A 25767-nucleotide genomic window follows, 5' to 3' on the forward strand; every position below is an offset into this window, starting at 1 on the left:
TCTGAGCCAACTATACATTCTCAGAGTAAGCACTGTTTAGTTTTCACATTAAAAAAAACCAAACCTGTTTCTGATAGAGCAGTAATACTAATCTGCCAACAGAGCAGCAAACACAGTTTTGAAGAACTGAGCCAGTCTGTTTAAGCCAAATCATGTGAATTAGTGTAAGGTTCCTGATGAAGGGCTCCCAAAGTGTCAGAGTAGGTTCTCAATACTGGGACAGCTGGCTTCATGAAACTCTATTTCCATAGTAGAAGCACACAGGGGTTCTGAGCTCAAGCATTAACTGCCTTCCCGTGCTTATAAGTCATTACAAACAATCCTTCTTCCAGAAAGAAAGATCTACAGTGCTAAACTGTGATAGAACATCTATTATATTTTTATAATAGCACAAGGCTGGTTGCTTCAGGGGAGAGCTTTAGCTAGGATGAGACAAAGGAGAACAAGAGAAAAGCAATGAGATCATGAGCTTGTGATGATTGATCAGCTATCACATTTTTGTTGGCATTCTCAGGCAAAAAGCAACAGAAATTCACCATTATTAGAAAGCAGGATTTGCAACATAACGCCTGAAGGTAACAAAGGCTAATGGTGTCTGAGGTTTTTTTCATACTTCTAATAACATTTGTGTCACATGTTAAAGAATTGAACTGTACCAGTCTCATTAACACAGCAAAATATTTTTATTTTCAAAATAAAATTATTTTAAAAGTCCCCTTTTGTCTGTAACACTGATCAAAACTATTTACAATTATTTTACAAAAATATCTTTTTAACTTAAAAAAATATAAAAGAAATCATAGGGATTAAGTCTGCAAGAGTTAAATTTTAGTCCCAGAAGATTTTGGAGAAATACAGTCACATAAACATACAGAGTCTGTGATGCACTACAGCTTCTACAATAAAGTATCCTTGTTATTCTATAGCTATTTATTGCAAATACACAAAGTTATAAAACGTTAGAAATCTAATAAGGGTATGATGAAGTAAGGTTCAGTAGATCTTACTGGGAAGCAAATTCCTAGAGTTTCAGTTACTGGAAAGTAACTGAAGTTGTTCTTGTGCTTATCATCATCAAGATGTCTGTTATTAAAAGCCTGACAAAGCAGGATGTGTGACAACTCCAGCTCTGCACACAAGTTCAGTCTGTATCAACTACAAGACTATGCACATCAGACCCTATCTTCATGTTCGCTCTTCCCCAGATGTTCTCCTGTGCAACTTCCCTCACTGAACCCACATTTACCATCAGTCAGCGTTCATCAGTCAAACTCCAGATCTGCACACTGACTTCCCTTGTTCCTGTACCAGGGTCAAAACCCCTGTGACATTATGAATTCTTTTTCACTAGGGATGGCTTAACAATAACCCTACCAAAAAGCACTGTGGACCACAAGTTAGAAGAGCTCAATGACTGCTAAGTCAGAGCGATATTTAGCAACTAATACTGAAAATAACTTGTAAAGTCATCTACTGACTAGCAGTGGTAAGTTTTACAGGCACTTTCTCTCTTTCCAGGAACCCTTCTAAAAAAGGATAAAGCATTGTCATACATTTTAGAATGCCTGAACCATCGCTTTGACAACTGTAACTTCTAAAGACTCCTTAACCTAGGAGTAGGTGGCAGAAGATGACATTCAGAAAAAACAAAAACCTCAAAACTAGTTAACAGCAAGACAGTGATTACCACTACACCTTTGAGTAGGCGGCATCCACTAATTAAATTTCATACTAGTACTGCTTTAGTGTGAACAGCAGGCTTGTTTTAGTAATACAAGTGTTGCTTCAAAAATTTCTATTTCCCGATCATCGATTTAAGGTGTTCAAGTTTGTACTCTTCAATGAAGTCTTCAACAATATGCAGAGCTTTGACTTTCACCAGCAGGAGAAGAACTTCTTTTGTTTCATCACTATTAAAAAAAACCAACAAAACAACTTAGATAGCAGCACTTTTATGTACCTGACTTAAGTGCACTTTATGTTTATTAATTTTAAGAAGAGTCAGGTATCTCTTCTTGGGCGATTGTCAGCAGGTGACCTTGGCTACACCCATCACTAACAGTACCCAACATCTAGCACCTCAAACTGTCACATTGAACTAGAACTGCAGAAATGCTCCTTTACATTATGGACTCCATCTTTTATGTATGTGATGGGAACATCCTTGAAAGTGTCAAATATATAAGACTTAAGGAATTTAAGAAACGTTTAACACAAAGCGTTCGAGGAAGTGCTTGAATCCCAAGGAAAGCCTTATCTATTACCTGTGGTTATTCTTGTGTAGCATACGGGCACATTTCAGCAAGTGCTGGCAGAAGTTCAGTAACTCAGGGAGAGTTGATCCACTTCTCAGATCTTGGAACCATCTTTCTGGGAGGCATGCAACCACCTGGTCACACAAAAAATATTTGTAAAAAGTTTAAAAAGAAAAGTCTTTCAATATAACCAAGTCACATCGCTTCTGACAGCAACTTTCTGGCAGGTTCAGTCAGTAGTAGTAGTGTGTTTTTTCTTTGAAACCAAGATTGATTATCCCTAGAAGTAGTTATTCTTAAGAACCTATGGACCAATATTTGCTCTAAAATGCTTTTATGCACCAAGGTCATAAAAAAAATTTAAATTTAAAACCAAATTATAAATGTTTTAATTTTAATTTTTTTAAATATTCCATCTTCAGTTTTGACCCCTCTACATTGAAAAAAAAAAAAAAAAAGAAAAAAGCTTTTAGCTTTTTCAATGCCAATGTACATGTTATCTTTTACCTTAGTACACTTCTCTGTATTTTCCGGTCCTAGTGGTGTATTTAAGAGGTTCAGAAGAAGGTAACGATTCAGCAACTTACTCAGTCCCAAATCACGGACCGTATCTTCTTGTACAATCCCATCCCAAAGAAGAACATTGGAGAGCAGCTGCATTAATGAAGAAACAGAGAATATGTATACCTGGTGGCTGGAAGTGTGCTAAAAAACAATATTACAAGTTTTATGTAAGATAAAGATTAAAAGATAATATTATGTCTATCCAATTTAAGTACTCAAAACCCAGGATTCACACTGTCCAAACTTACTGTCATTTAACCACTAATAAGCTGCATATAGTAAATAACCTTATTAAGTAGGATAATCAATTTTACAACTGCATATGAACTGTACCCTAATACGTATATATATGACCTCCTGCATTGGGTTTGCGTGGCAAGGTTTTGGTAGCAGGGGGCTGCAGGAGTGGCTTCTGTGAGAAGCTGCTAGAAGCTTCCCCCATGTCCAGCAGAGCCAATGCCAGCCGGCTACAAGTCGGACCCGCTGCTGGCCAAGGCTGAGCCCATCAGTGACGGTGGTAGTGCTTCTGGGATAATGTATTTAAGAAGGGGAAAAAACCTGCACAACAAACTGCAGTCAGCGAGAGGAGTGAGAATATGTGAGAGAAACAACCCTGCAGACCCCCAGGCCAGTGCAGAAGGAAGGGGAGGAGATGCTCCAGGCGCCGGAGCAGAGATTCCCCTGCAGCCCGCGGGGAAGACCATGGTGAGGCAGGCTGTCCCCCTGCAGCCCAGGGAGGTCCACGGGGGAGCAGATCTCCACCTGCAGCCCGGGAAGGACCCCACGCCGGAGCAGGGGATGCCTGAAGGAGGCTGTGACCCCATGGGAAGCCCACGCTGGAGCAGGCTCCTGGCAGGACCTGTGGCTGTGTGGAGAGAGGAGCCCACGCTGGAGCAGGGAAAGAGCGTGAGCTGTCCTGAGAAGGAAGGAGCGGCAGAGACAACGTGTGATGAACTGACCCCAACCCCCATTTTCCATCTCCCTGCGCTGCTGGGCAGAGGAGGTGGAGAATTTGGGAGTTGAGCCCAGGAAGAAAGGAGGTGTGGGGAAAGGTGGTTTTAAGATTTGGTTTTATTTCTCACTATCCTCCTCTGATTTGATTGACAACAAATTAAATTATTTTTTTTCCCCAAGTCGAGTCTGTCTTGCCTGTGATGGTAACTGGTGAGTGATCTCTCCCTACCCTTATCTTGACCCATGAGCCTTTTGTTATATTTTCTCTCCCTTGTCCAGCTGAGGAGATGAGTGATAGAGCAGCTTTGGTGGGCACCTGGCGTCCAACCAGGGTCAACCCACCACACCTCCAAAGCTGGGAAGAACATTTTACCCTTCTAATAGGCTAACAATTTGCTAAGGCCCAAGTAGAGAAGATGACTATGCTTTACACAGAAGAGCTTAGCAGTCAAATCTGAAAGCATGAAACAAGGAAAGAGTATTAAGACATTCCCCCTACAAGAAATAGGGACCAAAACCAAGTGACATCTGATTCTAAGCAAACCATCAGAGAATCCAAGACAGAAGTAAAAAAAAAGTTCCTACATCTGCTCAGGATAAGACTACACACAGTCCCTCATAACATGATGAGGTTGGTAGCCACAGTTCATAGCAGCACAAAGAGATTTTTTGTAGTTGATATCAGTATTATAAGGTACTGAGAGTTTTCTTCTGCTGCCCCTATCACTATAAATCCTTACAATTGTTGTAATTTTTGAGTCTGATGTAAGAACGTGACTATTTTTTCCCTTAACCTATTCCGAGTTAATTTTCAGGTAGCTGTTAACCTCAAGGTATTTCACCCTCACAGACACAGCCTGCTACCTTTGCAGTCACCAGTCAAAAAGCACTCACAAAGCCCACCACCTTTGCACATTTCTCGAGTATCTGACGGGACACTTCCGTCTAACTGCATGAGTGACTAAAACATAGATCAAAGGAAAAGGAGTGCTTCCACTGGCCAGCATATAATCAGGAAAGTACACAGTGTAGTAAACAAATAACATGTAGCTCAAAACATGATTATCTACACTAGGCAAGTTAGGCAATACCAGGATACAAACACTGAACTTCCATCACCTGTACTTTCTGCATTAGAAGAGTTCCTGGCTCACTTCTCACCCAAGCCAATTAGTATTCCTCCATACAATTTCTGGACATGGTTTAGAGGCCATTCCTAATAAGCACTGTGAAGATGGCAAGCCGTATCAAGAGACAGAGCTTAACAGCATGAGGGGGGGGGGCTGCACAATGGCAGTGGGTCTCAGTGCCACAGAGCAATCTCAAGCACAGATGCATTACACTAGCCTAAGTATTAAGTAGGTCCCAAAAGTTTAACACAGATGAGATGCAGTACTATTTACCCTGGGGTGACTGAATTCACACCTCCACTCCAGAAAAGAATGATGTGACAACTATTCAACAGATATACAGAGCAAGAACACATTAAACTACTCTCCATTATCACCCCTTCAAAGACGACCACTGTGACAGTGAAGAAGAAATCAAAAACTAAAAGGAGAAAATTTCAGTCTGCAGAGGAAAGCACCCAGGTCTGACTTCCAGGAAAACACAACACACAGTCCTAGAAGCTGGGATCAGAATCCCAAGTCTGCCTTGGTTTTTGCTAGGTGTCCTAACCCCTGAGGATTAAACTCCCTCTTGCTTTCTCTTCATCTGTCCATGAAAGATTCCTGCACAGCAGCTCACCCCAGGAGCAGAAGTGGCAAGTCTTTTGCTAAACAGACCTCAACACATCCAACTTCCCAAGCTTTTCAACAGAAAGGAAGCTCTGCATCATGACAACAGGAAGCCTACACAGGGCTAGGCATCATGAATAGCTGGGGAACTGCAGTACTGTCTGGGATTATAATGGGGTTTTATGCATTCAAGTCTCATCTTCAGTAAGAATCCAAATCTATTCCTAGAGGAAACACATCTTAAGTAGGAATTGAATCACAGGCATTCAGAAATCCCCATGTCAGCACCCCCAAATAAAACTATACTGATGTGCTTATATGAACGCACAGTAATTATATTCTACAATAATGGTTAGCATAACTAATGCCATTTTATAAGGCAAACAGCCATTCTCTGTGACTGAGCTGGTCACATATTAGGCCTCTTTCTCCTCATTACCAGACTATGAAGGTCCTGTGCACCAAGTAGACGAACCAAACAGATTTCTTCTTCCCCTCTCTGTCAGCCTCAAAATTCCTGAGAGCCAGGCTGACCACTCCCCTCCTTACCAGCCCTGAAGGCCCCAGGCACCTGGCCAACTTTGTGGTGGTGATGACCCCATCACAGAACAGGGAAAAAGAACAGCACACAGAGCACTGTCTATGAAATCATGCAGTTACAAGTCCTAAGGGGAACTTGCACCAGAACTGCTGCTGGATAGTGAGACCCATAAGCCCCCCCGGGTGGCCAGGGACACCTCTACTGTCCTCTGCTTCCTCCACAGATGGAGTGACTCATATTCTTTTATATGTTATGACTGTTGTATTATTGATACTGCAAGCCAAATGTTAAGATTTGACCCAATCTGCAGAGGGTCCAGGTGATTAGGAACCATAAGCTAAGCTGTGCTATAAATTGTGCTATGCTACTTATAAAATTGTGTACACTGATTCTGATTATAAAAATCCTCTGCTACTCAGATCATAAAATACTGTGCTATGCTGATCATAAAATTCTGTTAAAAAAAAACACAGTAAAGCTTTAATTGTACCTACAACTTAGTGCCATCATCATGCTGCCCAGGATCCCCAAAAGAACCTGTTTGTCCCCATAGCAGTGGGTGACAGTGACTAACTAGTAAGATGTAAGGCCAACACGCCTGGCTGACCCACTCAAGGAAAAAAAAAACGAACCAGCAAGAACAGATGGTCAGACCAAAGTATCTTGCAGAACATGTACCAGTTGGGTAAACAGAAAAAAAGCGTTCATTTATGGTTCATTCTTAAATCATCACACGCAGGTTGCACAGAGAACACATCCTTCACCGAGAAAAATGGTTATCCATACTAATAAAAATGTATTAATCTCCCAGGACTAAGACTTGCCTGAAGATGTATTTCCTGACTGACTGCAAAGTATTTTTTTACTAAAAGGAATTTCAAATAAAAAATAGGTATATTTTCTCTACCTTAACAGCTGACCAAAACCGTCTTTCTTGAAATTTAGAACATAGTGATGATTTGTCTTCCACAGCGCTGGTCATAGAAAGAAGAAAAAAGGTAAAATAAGGATTTATTTTTTGTTTGCTCTTAAAAGAAGATAAACTGACAACTGATCTCTTAGATACTGATGAATGTTAATTCTGACATTCTTTCAGCAGTGACAGCCACAATCAGAATAAAGGTCTAGGGAAAGAGCTGTTGATTTGAACCCATTATAATACAACTACTATGAAATAAGTTTCAATAAAATTAGCAGTTGGAAACACCCATGTCTACATATCATGGATTCATAACAAACCAGCATGGCTTAGAACCAAACATCCTACACCAGCTTTAGCAAAACTTCTCTCTTAGCTGTATCTTAACGCCACATCTTCCAGACTCCTACTCAATCCCACCTTTGAACTAGTGCCCAGGAATAAGCATCAACAATATAAACCCTATTTTAAGAATGGCAGGAGGAATCAGGGGACACACAGACGTGACACCAGACCACCTAAACTAACACAGGCCCTCAGATATAAGTTGCTATGCCAAAACCAGACTGTGGACCTCATATACTGGAAAACTTTTGGTTACAGAAGCAAAAAAGCATTGAGTTACCCTTACTAGAAAGACTTCATAAACAGAAACTTTTCCTTCATAACCTTTCCTATAATAAAACAGTAGAATCATAGAATGGTTTGGGTCAGAAGGGACCTCAAAGATCATCTAGTTCCAACGCCCTCTGCCATGGGCAGGGACACCTCCCACTAGACCAGGTTGCTCAAAGCCCCATCCAACCTGGCCTTGGACACTTCCAGTGATGGGGCAGCCACAACCTCTCTGGGCAACCTGTTCCAGTGCCTCACCTCCCTCACAGTGAAGAACTTCCTCACACCTAATCTAAATCTATCCTCTTTTAATTTAAAGCCATTACCCTTACCCCTTGTCCTGTCACTACATGCCTTTGTAAAAAATCCCTCTCCAGCTTTCTTGTAGACCCCCTTTAGGTACCGAAAGGCTGCTATAAAGTCTTTCTGAAGCCTTCTCCTCTCCAGCATAAACAACCTCAACTCTCTCAGCTTCTCTTCATAGCAGAGGTGCTCCAGCCCTCTGATCATCTTCATGGTCCTCCTCTGGACTCGCTCCAACAGGTCCATGCCCTTCTTGTGTTGGGGGCCCCAGAGCTGAATGCAGTACTCCAGGTGGGGTCTCACGAGAGTGGAAGGCATGCTTATTCCATTAGCTGTTAATGGATGTCTACAATATTTCATCTACATCTGTGGGGAAGAGGGGTATGGGAATTTAAAAAAAAAGAAAAAAGTTTAAAAAAAAGTCTGACTCAGCTTACCTTTTAGGATACAGAGGAATAAAGACATCTTCCTCTACAGATTTCTTCATTCTTAGGACAACCACGTTCAAAAAATCCTGTTTAAAAAGAATTATTAATGTGTCCTCTGAAGAAAGACTTCATCTTCCATTTATAACAACTTCAATGGTTAATTTGCTTATCTAGAACCACAAAATGCTAATTAGAGCTAAGTACAGTTGCCACTTGTATATAATACACACTGAGACTATGACTACATTAAAAACAGTAGACAAATCACAGCTGTAATTATCTAGAGAGTTAATCTAAAGGATTATTTTTTTAAGATTAAATTATTTCCCTGAGACCTTTCTTTGCATATTAGTTTGCAAGGCAGCAAGAAAAATGTATAGATTAACAATATAAGTTATGCACACAGGATCTCATAAAAAGCTATGAAATTCTATGTTAAAAAAAAAAATCACCATAGCTAGGGTAGTATGCGTTTTTAGGCAAGATGCTTTTAGGTGCCATAGATTGCCACCTAGCTTTTTTTTTTTTTTTAAGCCTTTTTATTTATTTAAAGTTCTGGTTTACTTTACTTTTTGTACAAACAGTATCTCAGCTAAGGTCAGTTGTACTACTTGACTTCAAGGCATGGTTTCAAATCAGCAACCTTTGGAAGGCTCAGTTGGAAGGCATAAACTTTTTCTTAAAAATATTTCTTTTCATACTCAGGGCCTAAACATTCATCACATTTCACCAGCTTTATACTAGATAAACCTCCAGATTTACATCAGAATAAGACCACAATCAGGCTGAAGAAGGGCATGCTGGAGTGACTATGTGTATAAAAGTAATTATTAAAAGATTGCTAAGATTACAAAGTAGTCTTTCTCCTAGCCAATTAATTAACCTTTGGGGATTTTCACGTTTTAAAATTCTAGATCTACTTTATAAATAAAAGCTTAAGGAGTTGACTACTGGAGCATTATCAGCATTTAAAGCTCAAATTTTGAAAGATAACTAAATGCAAATCTAAAATTCTAACCATTGTTATTGCAGCAAAGCAAGATTAGACCTACAGTCAGATTCTTGATAGGTACAGGGAGAATTTTTATAGGAACAGGAGCTAATTTCTGCCTCAAGAGTGTCCCATCTCCCATCATCTTTAATAACAAGAGCATCAAAGAGCTCTAACTGTTAAATCTTCTTAATATGAAGTGACAAAATAAACAAGTAATCAGAACCGAACAACTTCAGGACAATGTTCTAAGTGCACGCACAGAAAGCACACACAGTGGATGAAGTTCCCCCTTCCCCAATACCACAGGAGCTTTTACCTTTTTTGCTTGAATGCATTCACGTTTGGAAAGGAGTTGTTTTTCAAAGATGTTATTGCAAAGCTGTACAAGGTTCTTTGTCTGTGAAGTAGATAAAGGATCCCACACACTCTTCACAAATGCTGGAAAAAAAAAAATAGGGATTTATTGCATTCACAGTATGCAAGTAGCTATCCGCTCTAGTTTCAAGGCCTTACAATGTAACAGAAGTAAACATACAAAAAGCTAAGCCTCTCACAATAATCTTAAAAAGAGGCTACCTTAGCTTCACTCGATGGAACCATGTGATCACTACATCTTGGAGCACCATTATATAACTAACATTATTTGATAGCTATCACTTTTATTTAAGGTTTCATTGCCTAGCTGCAGTGAACATTTTCAAGGTAATCTTACTATACCTGTAATTTTTGGAAGAATAGTTTTTTCAATCACTCTAGGCAAAACTTCTTGATCAGTATCATCATCCCTTTTTGATTCAGATACATTTTTGGCATCACTGAATTCTTCTATAGCTCTGAACCAGGGCATCTCTTCCAACTCTGTAAAATTCTGCTGAAAGATCACTCGTGTTAGTTGTTCAGCTGGTCAGGATTAAAAGAAGAGCTCCATCCAATGATACCACAGATTCTCACTTAATTTCAGATCCATCTTCCCCACTGAACAGGCCAAACGAGCAAATCACAAACACTAGATTTAAAGCTATAATTTAAAAGGTGGGATTGTTAAAGTGTCTTCAAAGAACTCAGGAGAAGAATTGTTTTTACTGGGGGTGTTGGAAAAGGGCCTGGAGGTAGGGGGAAAGGAGAAAGTTAACAAGATTCCAACCACATGCTTCAAGTTCTGAGACCAATACAGTATCTTTCTATTAATTTCTAATGCACTGTGCTATACATAGAAAAAACATCTCATTTTTCATATTAATACATAATACAGCTCACATAAAATTTTTGAAGAAAACAAAGTCAGCTGATGCACCTACCTCAAGAGGATTCCAATTTATTAACTGAACTCTGATCAATGGATTTAATAGCTTAGGCAGGCAGAAACTGATATAGGCATCACAGTAAGAGTCAGGAAACTTCTCTTTCCATTCCTGGAATTTCAACAGGATTTTTCTGATGTCACAAAACTCTGCATGTACATCTTCAAAGACTTTCCTACTATCCTCTAAAAGGTTATCTATGGATAATATTCATTGGGAATAAAAAGAAACAATCACAGAACTTATTGAGGCATAAGCTGAAGAGTTTATGTATCTATAGGACATAAGAAATATCTATATGATAATGGCATTTGTAATTATCTTTGACACACCTGACACTGAAATGGGTTTTAAAACCGGCTCCGTGGAAAACCCAGTTTCAGAAAAAAATACTGTCAGAAGACCAAAAAAGGCAAGTTTCCTCATGGTCTATTCCACAGTTTTATACAACCACTATGTTTCAAACTTTATACCACAGTGATAAAATTTCAGACATGAAAACCCTGCTGCTGTTATCTGGAGAAAAGGTATTAATCATTCCCCTGCTCCTCTTCATCCATTCATTCAAGATAATTAAAACACCAGCCTTTAATTCACTCTATCTTTAGAAAACAACGATTATATAAAACACATTGTAGCATTGGATTGAGTACTGTCAGATTAGCTTTGGCATAATCTAAAAGAGCTTACTTCTACTTGAAACAGTCATGCGTAATGCCACCACCACATAATTCATACCAAAAGAAATCTACAACCATACACCTATTCTTCCCAAGTCATTAGTCAGAATTGTCTGAATGCATCTTGTCTACAGTGTGTAACTAAGAATATGCAAGTCAAATGAAGTATTTCTTCACCTTTCCTAAAAAAAAAAATAATTTAAAAATATCAGAAAGAGTTTTGTTTTTTAGGACATCACAGTAAGACTGTCACCAACCTTTGCTCTTCTGGAACTCGGTCACCTCTGATGGAGTCAGCTCATCGTCACTTGACATGCCTTCATGGTGATCAACATCTCCTGAACACTCTCTCATTTGCCGTCTGCAAGTCCTGTATTTTGTAATGAACTCAGATGAGTTATCCTCTCCCATGTATGCAGAAGGAAGCTTAATGAAAAATAATCTGACTTCAAAAAACATACTTAAAGCAAGTTGCGAGAGCAACAGCCTAAGGAAAGATGATGAGGGAGCAATAGTAATTATGTAACTAAAAGTACACAAAGTGTGAAAGGAGAGGGAGATTTGGGAAATGACATAAAAGAGGTCAGAGCGCCATCTCTATCTCCCCTATGAACCATGTAATAACCTTCACTTCACCTCATTCCCACTGATGAGGCTAACAACTCATCCCACCTGGAACACTGAACATCTAGCACAGTACTGGACACTGCCTCTGACAGTTTTAGTGTATAGTAAACTACTGAGCTCTCGGCCTTTGTCATCTCAGTTCTGGAGTACTTGTGCAACAACCTGCATAAAAATTGTGATAGCACCCAAGTGCCAGTTGGGCTTAAAAACCTATTGCCATGACACCAAGAATCATAATAGACTGCAAAATCAATAGCTTGCATCTATGCCACAGGAAAATGATATATGATATGAAAGTGATATTGCATAAATACATTTGTATGGTTATTTACATCAATTAGCATTAAAGGTTAACTGCTTCAAGTGGAAGTTCTTATTATGCAGTTTTTCATTTAAATTCCAAGGTTCTTGCTGCTTCAAAGTACAGTTATGAGTTAAGGCACTAATGTAACTGTAAAACTTTCAAAGCTCCCAATAACTTAAAAAGAAATTGGTACCAATCTCTGAACACTATAATATCAAAATATCCAAAATGTAGTATCTGTCTGACCTACATTGATAGCAGAGTAGGGGTAGATGTTGCTTTGCTTCACTCACCACCACCGCCCCAGCAGCAACAATACCGCCTATTTTTGCCATCTATACAATAATACAAAAATATATTTATGTTCAAGGTCATAGGATTATTTATTAAAACAGGAAGGAAAAAGCTCCCCTCATACAGTTTTGCTTCACTTAAGACTTGTTAATTTAAAATAAAAAGACCTATTAGCATTCAGATTCAAATCAACATGAAGAGAATGACATTAACAAATCATGGTTTCCAGGTACTTCAAGTTTTGGAAAGCAAATACATATTTCTTGTGTAATCTCACTTAGTAATCCTACAGGCTTACATTCGTCACTGCATAAGTGACAGGAAGTCAGTACACAGTACATTAGCTAAGTGCACCTGTATGTAATAGTTACCTTCGATGTTCACACATTTCCAGAAGCTGTGCCTTCTCATCATCTTCCAATCCACCATTAGCTGGTTTGTCATTCCCACCTATCAGAAGAGAGAAACAGTCAAAAATAAAATGGTATGATTTTAAAGTTCCTATTTTTTCAAACAGGAAACACATTCTCCTTCTTCTGTTCTTCATTTGGAAAACAGCCAAAGAAAAATCAAACCTCCTAATCAAAACTCTAACAGTCGCCAGAGTAACGCACAGTAAATATTACTTGTTAACCGCATATAGTCAGATGTGGTTGTTCCCTTATAGCAGTTGATGAAAAGGTGAGTTTGATGACATTCCAGCAACTGTTCCTAATCCTGGAAAAGGAACTTAGTGCCTGCCACGGCAGGTTCTTAGCAGTGTGAAAGGCAAGCACAGGGACCTAACTTTGTCCTGTGTATCAAAAATGAAACCATGTAATAAATTAGAATAACTTTTTAGGTTTGGTTCCAACATTGAAGTGGAAGTTAAATCCCTAATTTATACTAGTCAAAATCATTGCATTTTGATTTCAAGACTAGTCAGCTCCCCACTGCCTCCTGTTATCTGAGCGGTCACCGACTGTGTGCCCACAATTACCCCTACTCTGATTCTTGAGTCCAACACGGAGGTAGAAACTAGAAGCATTTTCTAGTTGGGCCATTCATCTGTAGTACTATTAGCTGGCTGATATGCACACAACATGCCTAAAAAAGTGTACTACTACTTAAGTATTATTATGTAAGAAAAAACAGCCTTTCCACTATATTAAATACAACTAGGAACACAAAAAACAATTAAAAATGCTGTTAAACATGCAAGTACAGTCTCCTTTGTAATGAGCTAGAAGTAAAATCATTTCAATGGCAACTATTATTATGGCATTACCCTTTTCTTAACACCTGCTGTCAATCTGCTACACCATTTTAAAAAAATCATAGAGGCTGATAGCCTTCTCTAATCAGCAGTTTATCCTGTGTAGTGAGAAGACTGAACCCATATGATTAGTAGTTACCAGAAACTGATGCATCTGGCCCCCATCTGGTCCCAGCAGCTCCAAGCATATTGCTCTTAGCTTTGCCTAAACAGTTTTAAAGGGTTTGGTTTTGGAGGTTGGGTTTCTTTTAAAGAGCAGCAGCTAAAGATTCACACAGCATACAAACAATACATTGGTGTGGAAAAAAAAATATAAAATGAGAAAGTCATAATACTTTTTCCTACATGGACAAAAATAAAATTGTTTTTGATAAAACCCTTACACAAAGATGTTTCTTTCTTCATGTCCTTCCCTTCACGTGTGACCTCCTAGTTTGAAATCTCCATTCTGAGCACACACACAGCCTTAAAGACTCTCATGTAAGCACGATGTTGCCAAGTAAACACACTGCTTTTTCATATATTCACAGAATCCTACATCGCAAGCTTTCTCCCACTTAAGACCTACTAGAACACCAACTACACATTTATTTTTAAATATTGATGGGAAATTGCTGACTTGAATAACTCAAAATTAACAAAGTATTTGATCATGTTATGTTCATTATTAAACCAGAGAAAAATAACATCATGGACCTTACTGAGGTGAGGATTCCAACTGAGTTATAGTAGAACATGGCTACTGACAAAAGGGGAAAGAAGGTCAAAGGTGAAAATAAAATACTTCACCCAAAAAATGTAATTGTATATTTCTGCTCGAAAAGTGAATGTTTCAGTAAGAAAATAACTTTTAACTTCATACTAACTTGTCAGATGCTGAATATAAGCAGATTCATTTTTCAGCTCATCTTGCCTTCGTTTCAATACCATCATAGCTCGTTTCTGAAGAAGTACATGTACAGCCAATTCTAGCTCATTAATGTATTTCAGCTGAAATATAATAAACAGTAACCAGATTTTCAATCAAATAAAATGCAAAAAGAACAAACAAAAAACAGTTTACAGTACTTGGTTAGAACCAAAGTATTACAGACTGAAAAGTTTGCTTGGAGTCATTGGAATTTTTCAGACTGTTTTGTAAGACTGAAAAACACAAACTAAATGCCAGTTGCTCATCACGGGACTACCCAAGACTTCATACAAAAGTGTTCAATCGGACACTATTGGTGTACTTAATTAGCTTTCAGTTTGCTCTTGAGCCACTAGCCATTGAAGAAAATCTATTAATTAATTCTCCTTAAAGTTACATAAAGAGGGGTAATGGGTACATTACCCCTGGGGAGATTGCAATTGGACACAAGAGGAAAGTTTTTCACAGTGAGAACAATCAGTCATTGGAATAATCTCCCCAAGGAAGTGGTGGATTCCCCAACATTGGACGCTTTTAAGATTCAGCTGGACAGGGCGCTGGGCCATCTTGTCTAGACCATGCTTTTACCAAGAATGGTTGGACCACATGATCCTTGAGGTCCCTTCCAACCTGGTATTCTACAATTGATTCTATGAACTGCCATACAATCAAGTGACATAAATTAGATTTCATAGCACTATTTATAGAGGATAACAGCAGTTTACTTTCACTGAGGCCAAACTTTAGGCACCTCCTCCCCTTTTTTAAATACACAATGTTTGCAGTTCAGGAAACATGCAGCCAATAACAGACAAATTCTCACACAGCTCTGCTAACTCAATCTCAGCTCAAACCTAATGTGAAATCCTTACTACCTCTGTTATATGACCTTCAGTAAAGACATTTAGAGAGATCTCAAAAGTGAATTTAAGTGCTATCTCTCATTCAACTTCAACAAACTCTAGTTACTAGACCTCCAGAAAACTCCCTCCAATAACATTTTGCTTTCATCCAACGGAACCTAGTGAGACCATAGCTTAAGTTGGTACACCTATACCAGCTCGATCATCACTTTAGGTCACAGTGAGGGTTGATTTGTTTTCCCCATATTTTGTTTCTTGTTACATTAAAATTTCTGATAGAACTGATTTTTAACTGAGTGGTTTCCCTCATCATTTCCAAACAAAAAACCCTAATCTTTTGTTGACAGAATGCACCTTTATCATCTAAAAAAAAAAAAAAGGAAGAGGAAGATATACCTACCTTTTCATTCAAACAGTTTATTAAGTTTTCTACATATGTTTTCATGGCTCTGTAGAATTTGTAATTCAGAGCTGCATCCGAAGACTTCTCTAACTCCTGGACAGTCATTTTTGAACTTTCAATGTCCTCTACATATTTTTCATACTCCCTCTGGTGGGCACGGTGTACATCCTGTAATGACGTTATCCTAAAAAAGAGAAACCCAGTCAACTAAAACTATTGCTGTTGTGATTTAACCCCAGCTAGTCACTAAGCACCATGCAACCACTCACTCACTCTTCCCCCCCAATCCCACCCAGTGGGATGGGGGAGAGAATCGGAAGGAAAAAGGTAAAACTCATGGGTTGAGATAAGAACAGTTTAACAGAACAGAAAAGAAAAAACTAATAATGATAATAATAACAATAATAAAATTACAATAACAATAATAAAAGGATTGAAACATACAAAACAAGTGATGCACAATGCAATTGCTCACCACTCACTGACCAATGCCCAGTTAGTTCCCGAGCAGTGATTTGCCTCTCCCGGCCAACTCCCCCCAGTTTATATACTGGGCATGACATCCCATGGTATGGAATACCCCTTTGGCCAGTTTGGGTGAGCTGCCCTGGCTCTGTCGTCCCCCCCCCCCGTCCCCCCCCCAACTTCTTGTGCCTCTCCAGCCTTCTTGCTGGCTGGGCATGAGAAGCTGAAAAATCCTTGACTTAGTATAAACACTACTTAGCAACACTAAAACCATCAGTGTGTTATCAACATTCTTCTCATACTAAATCCAAAACAAAACACTATACCAGCTACTAGAAAGAAAATTAACTCTATCCCAGCCGAAACCAGGACAATTGCCAAAATAGCAGTTGATACATTCCAAAACATTTTTCCCACTATAATCACATATAAAATCTTTGTCTGTGCTAATAATAGCACTTGCATTTCAGCTAGTAAGTGTTGAAACATTTACCCATGCCAACATTTGCAGAAGTAAGGGGCGTGGACAAGCATCATGCTTTGGAGACTCAAATGTCACTTATGGTGCTAGTTTTGAAAGCACCACTAAATTTACCTAGATCTCTCAATACACCATGCTTCCCAAAAACATAAAAAGCCAAATTTTGTGATATCACATTAAATGGATTCTACCCAACATGATCTGGATAAAACTTCAGCTCATGCCAGTATGTCCATGCCAGTTTAATTTAAGTTGCATGGATAGGAGCAACTATAAGCATTCAACATGTGTTCACTACTAAATACAAACCAACTAAGGACTCTTGCTGGTAGTAGGTGATAAAATCCAGGAACCTACGTCTACAGCTGTCACTATTAGGTAGGCAGCACAGGAACATTTACATATATTACAACTCTGCTTCCTCTTTTTTTTCCCCTTTCCTTCCTTACATATCCCAAGTGATTGCTCAGCTTGAGCAAGCCTGTAACAGAACCGAGGAACAGACTTATTTCACTTCCCTGAAGAAGGAAACGCTTCCCAATTAAAATAATTGAACTAAGCTATTGTTCTCTACTCTGCTAGAAGTTAAAAAAAAAAAAAAAAAGGCTATTTCAGCATTTAGCATGTTAACCACATCTATAAAGTTTACATCAACCAGGGTCCCCCTCCCCTTCTTGCTATTTTCCAGGTAGGTTTCCCACTTTTGATAGCTTTATTCTCATTTTTCTTCTTTGATTCTGTAGGTAAATTCCTACTTCATTTAACTCATTCCTTTCAGGTGACTATGGCAAAGAAAGCATACAATTCCACAAAAATATTTAATCCAATTTAGTTGCAATTCTCTAAACAAGCAGGTCAATGATGGCCTGTACAAAGCAAAGCATATACAGAGAGAGCTCGGTACAAGCCCATAGCACATATTTATGTTTCAGCTGTATAATGTTACTTGTCTAAACTTATCTGAACAGCTGCTTCCCAGTGGTCTGAGAGATGACAGGGGATGGCTTACCTTAGGATGCCTGATCCCAGCTGTCCTTCTCACACACCCTCTTGGAGGTTGCCACCTCCATCCCAGGACACTTCAGCTGCCCATATGACAGCTGCTGAACTGCTAAAGAAAAGTCATGGCCTGGCATACAACAAAAAAAAAAAAAAAAACCAAGGCAGGTTCTAGTTTGCCTAAACAGGCTGTAGAGAATTTACTCCTGTTTTAGGAAATACTGAGCTATTTTTGCAGCTGGTATAAGAACCATGGTAAGAGGGCTACGATTGCCAGCTCCATCTGCCTCAGTTGAAGTTTTGCTTGCTGGGCAAATGGAACACTGAACCAATGCTCCTGCCAAAAACTACCAAGCATAAAAAGCTGCTGCCATTTAAATGAACTTACTCTCTAAAGTTCTAGTTGATAAAACACTCTTGAAAAGTCCAAATGCTCCCCTACAACAAAGCATTGCTAAGTAAAGAAAAAAATTTGTAGTACTCTACTAGACATCGTAACAGGCACATTACACATGAAATAACAAGCCAAAAATCCTCCAACACTCAGGAAAAAAGAATAAGACTTCAAAGCTGTCATCTCTCATTCTGTGACAAAAAACTCAGACAACTCAAACATTTAAGTTCATAAGAGCAGGCTTTACCTTTCAGTTAGTCGCTTCTTCACAATTTCCAAGTTCACAGGTGGTAGAGAAACAGAGGGATCAAACTTTGGTTTAGCTGGTTGAGATTTATGCAGGGAAGCATCATCATAAGTTTCCTGCAAGAATTTTAAGTGTTAATTTTTAATACACCAATTACACAAGTTTGCCCTCTGCAGCTCTACAGATGAGCAAGATGTATCATTCGAATATACAAGGCATATGATATAAAGATATGTTTTTTAATTATCAAATTAAGTACAGAAAATGTTGTACAGAAAAAGACAAAAAGCAAGGAAAACTGAAAGTATAAAAAACTGCGTACATATGTTGTATAAAAACATATAGTGCATACACATATAAACAGCACAAAGTAATCCGTAACTTAGGATATACTTAAATTGCTGTCTTGGTCTGAAAATATTAATAGCTTTCAGTAATGCATAATGCTTCTATACTAACAGCTGAGACTTCGCTAGTATCAAGATTCTAAATATAAAATGTAGAAATAAACTACAGCCAAGTGGTGATGATAATATGTGGTTTTACTCATATCTTGCTTTTTAAAAACCATTTGAATATATTTATGATAAATTGTTTACCATCTATTAGTCATTTAATATTCTATTTTCTCATAGTAAACTTTCTGATTTCACCTCCCCAATAAATATGAATGCTACCTTCTGACAAAGCCAGTGGCCAAGACAGGTTTTTCACTCTGACAACTCAGCTTAACTGTAATTGTAACTAAAAAAGGATTCCACTGAGTTTTAGCTTATAAATTAAAAGATACTTTGTATTCTAAAGCAGTAGAAGTTTGTCTATTAAAATCTAGCCAAAACACAATCAGTTGAAGCAATTGAGCCCACGACTAATAAGGTCTGCTACTAAAAATTGTTGCAGTTCCCTAAACAGCAGAAATTAATATTTTCCAGAAACGAGTATGAGGACCTAAGAACACCAATCATACTGGATTTGAAATTCAGCAGCAGAAAGATGTAACTTTCTCCCAGTCCTCTACCTACTCCTATTTAATGGGCAAAAATTTCTACAATTGTCTATTCTGACATAAAGGACTGGTTATTCAGATTTTCCTAGTCTGATACAGAGTAGGTGATTCAAGCCAGAAACAAAACTTCTAGCTCATCAGAAAATACACCATTTATTTTTGCCAATTATTTACCAGGAAAAAAAAAAGACAGCATTCTGCTGAACTGTGAAAAGAGCTCTCAGATTGCCACCCAACAGAAGTTTAGCATGATAAAAGAATAATTTTTACTTTGCAACTTTTTAACATTTGTATTATTTGCATGCTCTTGCTTTCAAGATCCCTTGCATGGCAGCAAAGAAATCAGAGTTCAGAATTTTATTCTCTGCTTTTCAGTCTTCCATCACATACAGGTATCTGCCTTTGAGGCAGATAACCATACCCTGTTTCTGAACAGCTAGAAGATGTTACAGATTTTCATTATCATCTTCCCATACTTCTAATCATCTCTTCCCTGAAGAATCAGGGTATAACTTCCTAAAATGCTCTCTAATAAGAAAAGAGATATTACAGTACTCCAGACAAGCTCTCTTGCCTATGAGCAAAAAGCAACTTCCAGTGGTTAGGAAAGCATATGTCACCTGAGAGAATTTAACGGCTTTCTTTATTTGCTGTTCTTCCCACTTAATTTGTGCTTCCTCTTCACTTGATTCATCAGACACTGGAAGTTAAAACAATCATTATTAGATGCAATTACATCCCTTATTTTTCCCCTCTCATGTTCTTTCTCCCTCTAAAGCAACAATGGTTCTCCCGAACATTACTGGGAAACGATACACACAAAAAATAGCAGATGAAAAACCTGCAGATGGAGGATTTCCAAACTGAAAGACAAGGAAGGCTTGGAAATGGCTAGTGGGATTTGAAGAATTCATACCAATATTAATTTCCCCAACCTACTGTTTCTCAGACAATTACTACTGCAGTACGAGGAGCACAAACATCTCCCTTTTATGTCTCAAAGCAAAGCTGTGTATAATACATGTAAACAAGAGCGTAAGTAAAGACTATAACACAGTGAGTGACATTATACACAGCAAATCCTTGAGTGTTCCAAAACATACACTCTACTATAGATACAAAAATATCTCATTCGAATTAATCAGAATTGCAGAATCAGCTCATAGTTATGCATTCCTTATAACCCTTACTCAAATAAAGTAAACCAGTGCTTCATAAAACAAACTATAAGCAGCTATATGAGGATAAAAGCAAAGGAAAAGCCAGATGTGCTTTGTATGCAATAGGTTTGTTTACTTCTGAAGGGCTGTGTTGTTGGATTTTTTTCTCCTTTTTCAAGAACAGTCATAACGTCAATGCAGGGAGAGCACTCAGAAGACCGGACCAGAAGCAAGAGGCAGGATTTACAGCAACTTTATTCACATTAAATATTGTGCCTCCAACAAGGCAATTTTTTGTAGTCAATAACGCCAAAAATAATTTTTTAAATGTTTCTCAAAGCATCCTGCACCACATTTGTGACACCTAAACCTGGTTAATGTCCCATATAAACCTCAAGCACCAGCTGTAGAGCCTTTTGCCAAGACCCCTGAGAAGCAAAGCCTTGCGCTGCACTCACTCTTTCCTGGAGAAGTCCCACATTGTTCCAGACATCAGTAAAATAAAGCCACAACCACTGGGAGAAATGGCACAAACTCACCCATGTGCTCAGTCATCCTCTCCCTAAGAGTTCTCATTTTAGGAACAAAATTGAGATTCTTCATATCAGACTCATCTTCACTCTCTAAATCACTGCTTTCTCTTCTCTGAGAGACCTGATGACTGTTTGAAACATCCAGGGGAAGATAATCGGCCCGTGTCCTGGCTAAGTGACGTTTCCTCCGAGCAGCCTCAATACAAGCTGCACTGGGGATATTACCTGCATTGAAGGGAAAGAAAATTTAAACAAAGGACTAAAAGCAACACTCTGTATCGCTCCTAATGTCAATAATCACCACTGTTCAGGATCACTGTACAATTCTGAATATAGGACACAAGACTTTTTCTACTATGCTTACTATGTTGAATATAAAGGGATGGAAAAGCATCCTTTAGAAGCAGCCCTCAGTCTAAAAACAAAGCTCAGACTTTTTTCTTTTAAAGAAATAGCTGTTAGCCCATCCCTTTTTTCCATCTCTCCACAAGATCAGTGTTACTAAACTTAGTGAGTTTAAAAAAGAATCCAAAGTTTACAAATCAGCACAGGTGAGGTTATATTTTAATCTCATGAAGGGAATTACACATCATTAAACAGGAATTTTTTGCTGCCTTTCTTCCGAAACCAATGGTCATAATTTCTGATCCATTTCCAAAATGAACACAGAAATACAACAAACATCTGCAACCAAAAATATTGGGGAACCATCACTATTCTTTCAGAAGAAGGGTAACCCTGACTCACCACAAACGAGATGCCTACATGTTATGTGATTTAAGCTGAGTGGGATTCATCTCACCTATCTTGTCATGTACTTGAAAGACTGTGGTAAATAACTTCCTTTAAAAAAAAACAATCCAGGAAACTAACCTGGTGATAAATCCTTCCTCCTTTGTGGAGAGCTGGATTCATTTTCAGAGTCTGAGCTGTTGTAGTCCTCACTTAGTGAAGAATAACTTTCATCCTCCTCCTCCTCTTCTTCACGAGTGCCTTTGGTGTTGCCAGTTCTAGGCACCAACTGACAGATTTCTGCATTAGGGGAAGAAAAAAAGTAAGATTTGTGATTTTAGTTTCAGCAGCTGGAATATGATGTGCCATAACTGGTAACCTTGCTGCAGCAAAGACTGGTCACTTCTTTATCTCCGCCTGTCCTCATCAAAACACATCAAATTTTCTGACACTCCAAGACAGCAAACTACAAGCCAGTTCTTGTCTGGAATCAAAGCATCTGTGATAGTTCTTAAACTAGTATGTCGTTCTGAGACACAGAGCACATTTACATGCACAAAAGCAATGACACAAGCTCCCGGATGACAACAGATTAATATCCTGGTAGTTCACAGAATGTTTGGATTCATCTCCCTTGACTTTATAAACTGTATTTACAAAGCCCCTTTTTTTTTTTTAAGCATTAACAATGAGGGAGTCCTTATTTAAACTACAAAGGTTTATGTATGTCTTGTCTCCGATTATCTTCGAATTCTTTAAAAACATTGATTTCTCTTCACCTGCCACATCTTCAGTAAATCATCAGATTACTGAACAAAAGAATGTGCCACGTGTTATAAGAGTATAAGGTATACTTTTATAAGAAGTTACTAAGAAAATTTACCATCTCATCTCAATCACAATCTCAAAGGGAAATATTTCTCAATCTGATTTATTTTTATCTAACAGTAGCAATTAGGGTATACCTGTGAATTGACAGAGGTGTCAAAAGGGGAATAGAGGGGAAGAGAACTTTTAGACACACTGTAAAACACACAAACCCCAAATAACCCAATAGGAAACCTACTATAGTTCGATAAGACTAGGAATACTACAAGAACAATTAAGGCTATTGACTGTATTCAATTAAAATATTCAAATGCTGTAATAGCACACAATTTAATAACACAAAGTTTGAGGTTTACATTACATTTTATCAAACAAAATCCTACTAAGCTCACGTTTTCTCTCAATGCAAACACTCAGATCAAACTGCAATCTAATAGCAATAAGCAGTGGATAGTTACGACACAGTTTGAAAGGTACGATGCTAAGGTATGAATTTATCGTAAGTTTATTAATTCTGATGTACTACTGTGGTTCCGCATATGCAAGTCTTCTCAAGAATAGCCTCCAAGTTCTGGTACTGTTCTGCCAAGGTCATACAGAAAATAATTTCAGTACAAATACATTAAAATCGTAAACCTGGAACATAACATTATAAGTATAATCCCTGGTTCAATTGACAAGTAAAAAACATCTAACAGCAGTATTTGTACATCACTCTTCATTTACTGATTTTGTAATATATTTTCATGTAAGTATTCCATAAAACATTTAACTGAAAGAAGTACTTACTTTTGCTTTCTTCAGTTTCTGTCTGTGCAGGCAGCAGGCTTTCCTTCTTTTGAATTCTAAAGGTCACTTCATTGAAGGATGGTTTTTTGATTTTAAAAAATTCTTCATCACCTATCCAGATAAAACAAAATGATTCCGAGTAACATAAACAAAGACAGCAGTATATATGCATATATATATAACCTATAAAGTGCACGTAACCCCTGTGTGTGCGCAGCATATTTTTTGAAGTTCTAGCTGCATTAAGTCTAACTAGTTCTATGGCTTTATCACTCAAGATCCATCACCTCTTAATATAAAACCGTGCAGCTCAGCCTCCTCAATACAGCAACACTGTACTGTTGAAACGTACGGTTTCTCTGCAGTCTGTGTCCATCACAAAGTGACTCCTGTAAGCTGCCCTGACCCATCTTGTGTCATCAGCCACAAAAGCGGCAGCCCAGGAAGAGTTAATTAAACATCTAAGTTTCAGTTATTTAAGCCTAGTCAGCCGTGGAAACACAGACAGTTTTCTCTGGTTTTCTCTGCTCTAAGAAGCTTTCAGAAGCTTCCCAGCCAAAAGCGCACGGACATGTGTCATCTCCAAAGTGCTTTTTATACGCCTTTCTGCTACAAACCCTCCCAACGGCCCTATCCATGACACGGTATTCCTATTTTTGGTTACAAAGAGCCATAAAGGTGACCTGTGGCTCCCCGGGTCACCAGCCCAGGGCTCAGGCAGGCAGGACCCCCCCCACCGTGCGCCGGGTGCGGAGGAGCAGCCTGTTCCCCCAAGCTCCCAGCCTGGCTGTTCCCCCCGGAGCCCCCGGCGCTGGCAGGGCACCGGCTGCCACCCCGGGGCGGGTGAGGGAGGCCCCCGCCGGAGCCGGGGGACGCCGCCGCACCCCTTACCTTCCCTCTCCTCCTCACTACCGAAGCTCAGCAGCACTTTTCCCCCCCGCGCCGGCCCCGTTCCGGCGAGGCGCGGCCCTCGGCCGGTGGCTGTCCTTCCGCTCTCTTCCCGGTCCCCGGGACTGTCCGCCGCCTCCTCTGAGGGCCGCGGCCCCTCTGCGGCGGCGGCGGCAGCCGCCCCGGCCCCCTCAGGGGACGCGGCGGCGCTGCCGGGATCCCCCCCTTCGCCCACCTCAGGCTCCGCTTCCCGCTCAGAGCCAGGGCCGGGGGCTGCCGGAGGCGAGGAGGGGGCGGCGGCGGCAATGACCGGCACCGGCACCGGCACCGGCTCCAGCTCCTCGTCGCTGCTGCCGCTGGAGGCGGCGCGCCGCCGGCCGCGGAAGTTGCGCGGGGGACGCCGGAACATTCCGCTCGGCGAAGGGGCCGCGCAGCGCCCGCGCAAACCGCCTCACCAGCGCGCATGCGCGACGACGCCGAAACTCCGCCTCCGCCTCTCGCAAACCCCGCCCCGCGGCGCACACCCGCCTCGTCCCGCCCGGAGGTGGGGCGGGGCAGGGGGAGCAGCTGTCCAATGAGGGCGGGGGGGCGTGTCCGGCGTGTAACCGCCGGGCAGCCGGAGGGTGGGCGGGAGCGGGCGCTGTGAGGGGCTGAGGGGAGCGGGGACGTGTCCCGGGGGTGAGCAGCAGAAGGCGTTTTGCTGGTAATTAATTGATCGCTGACGCGTGAAAATTAAATTTCTTTGAAGGGCCGTGAGCCTGTTTGTGGCAGGGGCTGCCGCCGGTGGGCCCTTCCCCTGCTTGGTGCTAGGGCGTCAAAAACTTACCCGGTTTTGTTATTACATGTAAAATTTATGATAGTTTATAAATAATTTAAGAAAAATTGCAAATAATGTCCAATGATAATAACTATATATTTAAGAATGACTATTCATCCGGAAACATTTTTATAATTATACGTTATGTAAATTAATATATGAATAATAATTACTAATGCATAATTATTCATAAATAAAATAGCTATTAAAATAGCTATTTCAGCATTATTAATAATACAAACTAACAATAAATATACTTTATAATAATACATTGTTATGAATATGAAGTTTTTTCCATAACTTGTCAAAAACTAATTGCACGTTTTTATTCCTTTCTCTAGGTTCAGCTCACTGAAGGAGTCAGGCAGGTGCCAGCACTGGTGCGAGGGGAGGGGAACATATGGCTGGGAACAGAAGGAAGGTGGGATGGTGGCAAGCGATCACTTAAATTGCTTTGCATGTTGAAATGTTGTGCTGTA

The 25767-nt window shown here is 39.6% G+C and overlaps 1 protein-coding gene across 3 annotated transcripts; it reads right to left on the reverse strand.

The window, feature by feature from the left end:
- Positions 1 to 664: 664 nt before the first annotated feature.
- Positions 665 to 24916, reverse strand: GCFC2 (GC-rich sequence DNA-binding factor 2). 3 transcript variants are annotated; one of them, XR_012653301.1, is made up of 18 exons: positions 24475 to 24916; positions 23584 to 23694; positions 22108 to 22266; positions 21241 to 21459; positions 20162 to 20241; positions 18536 to 18651; positions 15947 to 16133; positions 14640 to 14763; positions 12890 to 12968; positions 11551 to 11663; positions 10611 to 10810; positions 10030 to 10183; positions 9629 to 9750; positions 8328 to 8404; positions 6961 to 7027; positions 2843 to 2909; positions 2265 to 2389; positions 665 to 1910 (listed from the first exon to the last, which is right to left on the reverse strand). XR_012653301.1 is itself a non-coding variant. In XM_075049023.1 (18 exons), exons 1-18 carry the CDS (start codon positions 24878 to 24880, stop codon positions 1796 to 1798), a joined length of 2598 nt encoding a protein of 865 aa, XP_074905124.1. In that variant the 5' UTR covers positions 24881 to 24916; the 3' UTR covers positions 665 to 1795. The 3 variants fall into 3 exon arrangements, 2 of the variants coding, with proteins under 2 accessions (XP_074905124.1, XP_074905123.1); XM_075049023.1 differs by having other exon boundaries at positions 2763 to 2909; positions 10030 to 10180; XM_075049022.1 differs by having other exon boundaries at positions 2763 to 2909.
- Between the last annotated feature and the right edge of the window lie 851 nt (positions 24917 to 25767).

This window comes from Buteo buteo, chromosome 17 (assembly GCF_964188355.1).
Source record: "Buteo buteo chromosome 17, bButBut1.hap1.1, whole genome shotgun sequence".
Lineage (NCBI taxonomy): Eukaryota > Metazoa > Chordata > Aves > Accipitriformes > Accipitridae > Buteo > Buteo buteo.